Genomic DNA, 10,065 nt, shown 5'->3' with positions numbered 1-10,065 from the left:
ATGGGGGTGATGTAAGCTGTGGGCTCGTCATGCAATGACGGATGTCCCTATGGTAATCCCAGCGGAGGTTGGGTAACAGTGTCTTTTAAATGTTTTAGTGAGAAGTGATTGGAAAAGAAATGAACTGAACTTGTCACTCTCCCATCTAAATTGGGCTAGTTGTGTCCCACTCATGGTGTCACTTAAGACTGACTAATCCAACTTAGTTTCTTAGCAACCAGACTCAGGAAATGAACTGACGTCACCCTATAAAGGGATTGGTTTCCTGGGGCTGTGGAGCCAGACCTCACCCTGCGGGTGGGAGTAGATTTTCCTATGGAGGAAGATGACCCAACTTTCAACTTTCAGTCACCCAGGGAGGAAGCTGATTGGGGTGGGGGAAGGGGGGGCGGGGATGAGGATACAGGAGGTGAAGCTCAGGCTGGAATGAAGGAAAGTTCTTCCTCCTCATTTTGGGATCAGAATCAGGTGGTGTGAAGATGCCTGGATTGGACTCAGGAAGGCAGATGAGAAGTGAGACAGAAGGCTGCCAAACAAGGCAAGTGTCATGAGGGTGCAACCTGGGCCCTACATTTGGAAGGGCTCCGTGATTGTTTTAATACTCTGCTGTCACCATCTTGAGAGTATTAATTTTGGTACAAGGAGCCCCATGTTTTTATTTTGTGCTGAGACCCACAAGTTATATAACCATTCCTACTGTCAAATAGGAAGCCCTGGAGGGTCTGAGCGCAGGTGTCTGCAGTAGTTCTGAGCTATGCTTTGGGGCGTATCGCCTTTCTCTTGGCCTCACCCCACGCCTGGCTTCAGATGAGCTGTAAGGAGTTAGAAAAGGGCTATCTTACGCTCCCGGCAGAATGGCTGAGGACTGAGCTGTACCCCTCCCCAGGGCCATCACTGTGTCAGCAGCGGTGGTCACTGGCAAAGAATGGCCCGGCAGAAGAGCAGTCTGCGAGGGCCGGGAGCGGCAGGAAACATGGCATGGCAGGCAGATCAGAACGTCCGAGGGGGGATAAGCGAGGCCCCAGCCTCGGGCAGGCCCCTGGGGGTAAGTGGCCGCCACATAGGCTGGGGGAGAAGTAAACGAGACTTGTGTTTGTGACTTGAGCATGGTGTTGGGTGAACAGTCAGCTTTTATTGGTGGCTATCAGTTAATAATGGGAGCCATTATTATTAATACATGTTTAATTACAAATTTGAGAAAAGCAAAGCAAAGAAAAAAGTTACTGTGATGCCACTGCTTCAGAACACCTACCTTAAATAAAAATGGAATTGCACTCTGAATATATCTACGTATACGTGTGTGTGTGTGTATATATATGTATGTGTGTATATATGTGTGCATATACATATGTGATATGTGTGTGTGTATATATATGTATCTGTGTGTGTGTATATATATTTAGAACAGGCATTTTGTCATCCACATTTTTTTAATGACTACATGATATTCCATTGTACGGATACATGAAAATTCATTGTTAATTCTGAAATTTTGAAGCTTAACAAAAGATACAGAGACTAGCACAACAAAAAAGAAATGCCCATGTACCCACCATCCATATTAACTAAATGCTAACATTTTGCCTTTAAAAAAGCCTTAAAGGAGCTTCTACTGGGTGTGTGGCAGTAGCTCCTGAGGGACCTCTCAGAGAGAGCTGGGGTCGCCTGGAAAGACATCAGCGGGGCCTACGCTATTCCACACTGGGAACCAGAAGGTTACCTTGAGATCACAAGCTAGAGGGTCTGTGGCACTCTGGTTAAACGCGATCTTGCAGAGGACTGAAAAGACCCCGAGACACATCTATGATTGTCCAAGGCCACCCAGCAAATAAATGAGAAAAAGACAGAACCCCGGGACTTCCCTGGCGGTCCAGTGGTTAAGACTCCACGCTTCCACTGTGAGAAGCACAGGTTCAATCCCTGGTTGGAGAACTAAGATCTCACATGCCATGCGGTGGGGCCACAAAAAAAGAAAGAAAGAAAAAGAAACGAAGGAAGGAAGGAAGGAAAGAAGGAAAGAAGGAAGGAAGGAGGAAGGAAGGGAGAGAGAGAGAAAGAAGAAAGAAAGGAAGAAAGGAAGGAAGGAAGGAAGAAAGGAAGAAAGAAAGAAAGAAGAAAAAGACAGAACCCCAACCCGGGGCGTCTGACCTCAGGCCCTGAACTCCTCCCCGTTATCATGCTGGCATGTCCCATCTTGGACCACCGGGGTCCACAGGAAACAAAAGCTTACACTGGAAGCTACCTCAAGCCCCTTCTGTTGCTGACCTCCCCAAATTCTAGTGCGGCCCTGGCAACCATCTCTTCCTAGCCCCGGACAGACACCGAAGAGCAGTTGATGCCAGTGGGGGACACGAAGCAGATTCAGGACTCTGCCTCCAGAGCTGCCCAGACATCATTGGAAGGTGGGCCTGGTGCAGTGAGCCCCTGTTAACCGGGGCTCGGGAGCTACATCATCCCCTGGGAATTTGCCTCTGTCAGAACCCCACTGCGGCTGTCACACAGAGTGAAGTAAGTCAGAAAGAGAAAAACAAATATCGTATATTAATGCATATACGTGGAACCTGGAAAAATGGTACAGATGAACCGGTTTGCAGGGCGGAAATAGAGACACAGACGTAGAGAACAAACATGCGGACACCAAGGGGGGAAGGTGGCGGCGGGGTGGGTCGGGGGGGGGGGGGGGGGGGGGGGGGGGGGGGGGGGGGGGGGGGGGGGGGGGTGACTTGGGAGACTGGGACTGACATGTGTACACTAATATGTGTAAAATAGATGACTGATATGAACCTGCTGTATAAAAAATAAATTAAATTAAATTAAAAAAAAAACAAACCCACTGCTGGGACTTCCCTGGCCGGTCCAGTGGTTAAGACTCCGAGCTTCCACTGTGGGGGGCACAGGTTCGATCCCTGGTCAAGAAACTAAGATCCCACATGCCACACAGCACGGCCAAAAAAATATATATGAAAAAAAAAACAAACAACTGCGATAGATAAATGACAAGGACCTACTGTATAGCACAGTGAACTGTATTCAATATCTTGTAATAACCTATAATGGAAAAGAGTCTGAAAAAGAATATATGTACATATATATATATATATATAACTGAATCATACCTGAAATTAACACAACACTGTAAATCAACTATACTTCAATAAAAATTTCAAAATTTAAAAAAAATTTAAAAAACAACTGCAAGATAACAACCCCAGGAAAGAAAGCCAAGATTTACTGACACCAAGACAGCTCCAGGGAAGAATCTCCTTCATTTTACCTCCACTTTCACGTCTGTTCTCCTGTCTCAGATATTTTTAGGTAAAATACTTCTCTGCTGGTTCTGCTTTCCTTTGCCATCCGACAGACATCAGGGTGTTTCAGTGGGAGGACAAGGGTCTCTGGCATTTAGTCCTTCTGCTTTTGTGGTTTATTACAAATCTTGCAAAGGCTGTGTGAACTTTTGAAATGAGTACATCGTCTGAACTTTGCAGCTCCTTCCAATGACCAGAGGGCTGGCACTGGGCCGTGTGGCTGAGACCAAGGGTTGTGACCTGGTGCTTCCTTGTCACAGAAACCCTCACCATCCTTGACAGAGGGGAGCATTCTGCATGGGCATGCCAGAAGGAAGCTCAATGTGTTTGCTCCCCCAGGGACAAACCCATCACCAGATCTTTAAAGAGCACATAGGCACAATTAAGCATTGGCTTGTAGGTTTACTGGGGGAGAAAAGTCGTATTAATGCAGGAAGAGTTGCATAGATTTGTTAACTTAGTATGAATGCTGCATAATGTAGACCAGCTATCTGATGGCTTTGGTAATTAACATGAAGGCAAGGAGAATGGGCCAAGTGTTGAGATGCGCCCTCAGAGCCACCTTAGGCAAGCACATTCTTCCTTGGAAGAAAACAAAGACAAACAGTGAGTGGAAGGCTTCAGTGGATTTCGTAATGTTCCATTTCTTCATTAAGGTTGTGAACATGAGGTGTTTGCTTCCCTAACCTTTATAACATATCTGCATCCTATATAAACATACAGTATGCACCAAATATTTTATAACTTAAAATGAAACAATTAATAAACTAATAAAAAACAGGATTGAGGGGGCTTCCCCGGTGGCGCAGTGGTTGAGAGTCCGCCTGCCGATGCAGGGGACGTGGGTTCGTGCCCCGGTCCGGGAGGATCCCACAGGCCGCGGAGCGGCTGGGCCCGTGAGCCATGGCCGCTGAGCCTGCGCGTCCGGAGCCTGTGCTCCACAACGGGAGAGGCCACAGCAGTGAGAGGCCCGCGTACCGCAAAAAAAAAAAAAAAAAAAAAAAAAAAAGAATGCACCTACTTGAAAAAATAAAAGGCTGACTACTGTATCAGTCCCTCCTGATCTAAAAAATTGTTGATACATGAAATCAACTGATGTTAGCTGCCTGGCCCTTCCTGGCCCTTCCTGCTAAAGGCCATGTATTTTGAAGATTGCCAGTGCAGTATATTTTTCTCCCTCAGCTGACTCTCAAAAGGGCTCTGTCCATAGAGAACAGACTTGTTTGCCAAGGGGGAGGGAAGGTGGGAGAGGGAAAGATTGGGAGTTTGGGGTTAGCAGATGCAAACTATTATATATAGAATGGGTAAACCACAAGGTCCTACTGTCTAGCACAGGGAACTATATTCAATATCCTGTGATAAATCATAATGGAAAAGAATATGAAAAAAGAAGATGGGGGGGGGGGGGGGGGGGGGGGGGGGGGGGGGGGGGGGGGGGGGGGGGGGGGGGGGGGGGGGGGGGGGGGGGGGGGGGGGGGGGGGGGGGGGGGGGGGGGGGGGGGGGGGGGGGGGGGGGGGGGGGGGGGGGGGGGGGGGGGGGGGGGGGGGGGGGGGGGGGGGGGGGGGGGGGGGGGGGGGGGGGGGGGGGGGGGGGGGGGGGGGGGGGGGGGGGGGGGGGGGGGGGGGGGGGGGGGGGGGGGGGGGGGGGGGGGGGGGGGGGGGGGGGGGGGGGGGGGGGGGGGGGGGGGGGGGGGGGGGGGGGGGGGGGGGGGGGGGGGGGGGGGGGGGGGGGGGGGGGGGGGGGGGGGGGGGGGGGGGGGGGGGGGGGGGGGGGGGGGGGGGGGGGGGGGGGGGGGGGGGGGGGGGGGGGGGGGGGGGGGGGGGGGGGGGGGGGGGGGGGGGGGGGGGGGGGGGGGGGGGGGGGGGGGGGGGGGGGGGGGGGGGGGGGGGGGGGGGGGGGGGGGGGGGGGGGGGGGGGGGGGGGGGGGGGGGGGGGGGGGGGGGGGGGGGGGGGGGGGGGGGGGGGGGGGGGGGGGGGGGGGGGGGGGGGGGGGGGGGGGGGGGGGGGGGGGGGGGGGGGGGGGGGGGGGGGGGGGGGGGGGGGGGGGGGGGGGGGGGGGGGGGGGGGGGGGGGGGGGGGGGGGGGGGGGGGGGGGGGGGGGGGGGGGGGGGGGGGGGGGGGGGGGGGGGGGGGGGGGGGGGGGGGGGGGGGGGGGGGGGGGGGGGGGGGGGGGGGGGGGGGGGGGGGGGGGGGGGGGGGGGGGGGGGGGGGGGGGGGGGGGGGGGGGGGGGGGGGGGGGGGGGGGGGGGGGGGGGGGGGGGGGGGGGGGGGGGGGGGGGGGGGGGGGGGGGGGGGGGGGGGGGGGGGGGGGGGGGGGGGGGGGGGGGGGGGGGGGGGGGGGGGGGGGGGGGGGGGGGGGGGGGGGGGGGGGGGGGGGGGGGGGGGGGGGGGGGGGGGGGGGGGGGGGGGGGGGGGGGGGGGGGGGGGGGGGGGGGGGGGGGGGGGGGGGGGGGGGGGGGGGGGGGGGGGGGGGGGGGGGGGGGGGGGGGGGGGGGGGGGGGGGGGGGGGGGGGGGGGGGGGGGGGGGGGGGGGGGGGGGGGGGGGGGGGGGGGGGGGGGGGGGGGGGGGGGGGGGGGGGGGGGGGGGGGGGGGGGGGGGGGGGGGGGGGGGGGGGGGGGGGGGGGGGGGGGGGGGGGGGGGGGGGGGGGGGGGGGGGGGGGGGGGGGGGGGGGGGGGGGGGGGGGGGGGGGGGGGGGGGGGGGGGGGGGGGGGGGGGGGGGGGGGGGGGGGGGGGGGGGGGGGGGGGGGGGGGGGGGGGGGGGGGGGGGGGGGGGGGGGGGGGGGGGGGGGGGGGGGGGGGGGGGGGGGGGGGGGGGGGGGGGGGGGGGGGGGGGGGGGGGGGGGGGGGGGGGGGGGGGGGGGGGGGGGGGGGGGGGGGGGGGGGGGGGGGGGGGGGGGGGGGGGGGGGGGGGGGGGGGGGGGGGGGGGGGGGGGGGGGGGGGGGGGGGGGGGGGGGGGGGGGGGGGGGGGGGGGGGGGGGGGGGGGGGGGGGGGGGGGGGGGGGGGGGGGGGGGGGGGGGGGGGGGGGGGGGGGGGGGGGGGGGGGGGGGGGGGGGGGGGGGGGGGGGGGGGGGGGGGGGGGGGGGGGGGGGGGGGGGGGGGGGGGGGGGGGGGGGGGGGGGGGGGGGGGGGGGGGGGGGGGGGGGGGGGGGGGGGGGGGGGGGGGGGGGGGGGGGGGGGGGGGGGGGGGGGGGGGGGGGGGGGGGGGGGGGGGGGGGGGGGGGGGGGGGGGGGGGGGGGGGGGGGGGGGGGGGGGGGGGGGGGGGGGGGGGGGGGGGGGGGGGGGGGGGGGGGGGGGGGGGGGGGGGGGGGGGGGGGGGGGGGGGGGGGGGGGGGGGGGGGGGGGGGGGGGGGGGGGGGGGGGGGGGGGGGGGGGGGGGGGGGGGGGGGGGGGGGGGGGGGGGGGGGGGGGGGGGGGGGGGGGGGGGGGGGGGGGGGGGGGGGGGGGGGGGGGGGGGGGGGGGGGGGGGGGGGGGGGGGGGGGGGGGGGGGGGGGGGGGGGGGGGGGGGGGGGGGGGGGGGGGGGGGGGGGGGGGGGGGGGGGGGGGGGGGGGGGGGGGGGGGGGGGGGGGGGGGGGGGGGGGGGGGGGGGGGGGGGGGGGGGGGGGGGGGGGGGGGGGGGGGGGGGGGGGGGGGGGGGGGGGGGGGGGGGGGGGGGGGGGGGGGGGGGGGGGGGGGGGGGGGGGGGGGGGGGGGGGGGGGGGGGGGGGGGGGGGGGGGGGGGGGGGGGGGGGGGGGGGGGGGGGGGGGGGGGGGGGGGGGGGGGGGGGGGGGGGGGGGGGGGGGGGGGGGGGGGGGGGGGGGGGGGGGGGGGGGGGGGGGGGGGGGGGGGGGGGGGGGGGGGGGGGGGGGGGGGGGGGGGGGGGGGGGGGGGGGGGGGGGGGGGGGGGGGGGGGGGGGGGGGGGGGGGGGGGGGGGGGGGGGGGGGGGGGGGGGGGGGGGGGGGGGGGGGGGGGGGGGGGGGGGGGGGGGGGGGGGGGGGGGGGGGGGGGGGGGGGGGGGGGGGGGGGGGGGGGGGGGGGGGGGGGGGGGGGGGGGGGGGGGGGGGGGGGGGGGGGGGGGGGGGGGGGGGGGGGGGGGGGGGGGGGGGGGGGGGGGGGGGGGGGGGGGGGGGGGGGGGGGGGGGGGGGGGGGGGGGGGGGGGGGGGGGGGGGGGGGGGGGGGGGGGGGGGGGGGGGGGGGGGGGGGGGGGGGGGGGGGGGGGGGGGGGGGGGGGGGGGGGGGGGGGGGGGGGGGGGGGGGGGGGGGGGGGGGGGGGGGGGGGGGGGGGGGGGGGGGGGGGGGGGGGGGGGGGGGGGGGGGGGGGGGGGGGGGGGGGGGGGGGGGGGGGGGGGGGGGGGGGGGGGGGGGGGGGGGGGGGGGGGGGGGGGGGGGGGGGGGGGGGGGGGGGGGGGGGGGGGGGGGGGGGGGGGGGGGGGGGGGGGGGGGGGGGGGGGGGGGGGGGGGGGGGGGGGGGGGGGGGGGGGGGGGGGGGGGGGGGGGGGGGGGGGGGGGGGGGGGGGGGGGGGGGGGGGGGGGGGGGGGGGGGGGGGGGGGGGGGGGGGGGGGGGGGGGGGGGGGGGGGGGGGGGGGGGGGGGGGGGGGGGGGGGGGGGGGGGGGGGGGGGGGGGGGGGGGGGGGGGGGGGGGGGGGGGGGGGGGGGGGGGGGGGGGGGGGGGGGGGGGGGGGGGGGGGGGGGGGGGGGGGGGGGGGGGGGGGGGGGGGGGGGGGGGGGGGGGGGGGGGGGGGGGGGGGGGGGGGGGGGGGGGGGGGGGGGGGGGGGGGGGGGGGGGGGGGGGGGGGGGGGGGGGGGGGGGGGGGGGGGGGGGGGGGGGGGGGGGGGGGGGGGGGGGGGGGGGGGGGGGGGGGGGGGGGGGGGGGGGGGGGGGGGGGGGGGGGGGGGGGGGGGGGGGGGGGGGGGGGGGGGGGGGGGGGGGGGGGGGGGGGGGGGGGGGGGGGGGGGGGGGGGGGGGGGGGGGGGGGGGGGGGGGGGGGGGGGGGGGGGGGGGGGGGGGGGGGGGGGGGGGGGGGGGGGGGGGGGGGGGGGGGGGGGGGGGGGGGGGGGGGGGGGGGGGGGGGGGGGGGGGGGGGGGGGGGGGGGGGGGGGGGGGGGGGGGGGGGGGGGGGGGGGGGGGGGGGGGGGGGGGGGGGGGGGGGGGGGGGGGGGGGGGGGGGGGGGGGGGGGGGGGGGGGGGGGGGGGGGGGGGGGGGGGGGGGGGGGGGGGGGGGGGGGGGGGGGGGGGGGGGGGGGGGGGGGGGGGGGGGGGGGGGGGGGGGGGGGGGGGGGGGGGGGGGGGGGGGGGGGGGGGGGGGGTGGTGGGGTGACTTGGGAGACTGGGACTGACATGTGTACACTAATATGTGTGAAATAGATGACTGATATGAACCTGCTGTATAAAAAATAAATTAAATTAAATTAAAAAAAAAACAAACCCACTGCTGGGACTTCCCTGGCCGGTCCAGTGGTTAAGACTCCGAGCTTCCACTGTGGGGGGCACAGGTTCGATCCCTGGTCAAGAAACTAAGATCCCACATGCCACACAGCACGGCCAAAAAAATATATATGAAAAAAAAAACAAACAACTGCGATAGATAAATGACAAGGACCTACTGTATAGCACAGTGAACTGTATTCAATATCTTGTAATAACCTATAATGGAAAAGAGTCTGAAAAAGAATATATGTACATATATATATATATATAACTGAATCATACCTGAAATTAACACAACACTGTAAATCAACTATACTTCAATAAAAATTTCAAAATTTAAAAAAAATTTAAAAAACAACTGCAAGATAACAACCCCAGGAAAGAAAGCCAAGATTTACTGACACCAAGACAGCTCCAGGGAAGAATCTCCTTCATTTTACCTCCACTTTCACGTCTGTTCTCCTGTCTCAGATATTTTTAGGTAAAATACTTCTCTGCTGGTTCTGCTTTCCTTTGCCATCCGACAGACATCAGGGTGTTTCAGTGGGAGGACAAGGGTCTCTGGCATTTAGTCCTTCTGCTTTTGTGGTTTATTACAAATCTTGCAAAGGCTGTGTGAACTTTTGAAATGAGTACATCGTCTGAACTTTGCAGCTCCTTCCAATGACCAGAGGGCTGGCACTGGGCCGTGTGGCTGAGACCAAGGGTTGTGACCTGGTGCTTCCTTGTCACAGAAACCCTCACCATCCTTGACAGAGGGGAGCATTCTGCATGGGCATGCCAGAAGGAAGCTCAATGTGTTTGCTCCCCCAGGGACAAACCCATCACCAGATCTTTAAAGAGCACATAGGCACAATTAAGCATTGGCTTGTAGGTTTACTGGGGGAGAAAAGTCGTATTAATGCAGGAAGAGTTGCATAGATTTGTTAACTTAGTATGAATGCTGCATAATGTAGACCAGCTATCTGATGGCTTTGGTAATTAACATGAAGGCAAGGAGAATGGGCCAAGTGTTGAGATGCGCCCTCAGAGCCACCTTAGGCAAGCACATTCTTCCTTGGAAGAAAACAAAGACAAACAGTGAGTGGAAGGCTTCAGTGGATTTCGTAATGTTCCATTTCTTCATTAAGGTTGTGAACATGAGGTGTTTGCTTCCCTAACCTTTATAACATATCTGCATCCTATATAAACATACAGTATGCACCAAATATTTTATAACTTAAAATGAAACAATTAATAAACTAATAAAAAACAGGATTGAGGGGGCTTCCCCGGTGGCGCAGTGGTTGAGAGTCCGCCTGCCGATGCAGGGGACGTGGGTTCGTGCCCCGGTCCGGGAGG

At 66.5% G+C, this 10,065-nt stretch overlaps 1 protein-coding gene across 1 annotated transcript; it reads right to left on the bottom strand.

The window, feature by feature from the left end:
• Nucleotides 1-7,106: 7,106 nt before the first annotated feature.
• Nucleotides 7,107-8,603, bottom strand: LOC114487734 (basic proline-rich protein-like; the record flags this gene model as incomplete). Its single annotated transcript, XM_028499548.1, has 1 exon — nt 7,107-8,603. A coding segment is annotated over one exon (1,497 nt), but the record flags the coding sequence as incomplete, so codon positions are not given.
• Nucleotides 8,604-10,065: the final 1,462 nt, after the last annotated feature.

This window comes from Physeter macrocephalus, chromosome 14 (assembly GCF_002837175.3).
Source record: "Physeter macrocephalus isolate SW-GA chromosome 14, ASM283717v5, whole genome shotgun sequence".
Lineage (NCBI taxonomy): Eukaryota > Metazoa > Chordata > Mammalia > Artiodactyla > Physeteridae > Physeter > Physeter macrocephalus.
Note: the sequence above shows the minus strand (reverse complement) of the source record. Positions and strands in the feature narration are given on the sequence as shown.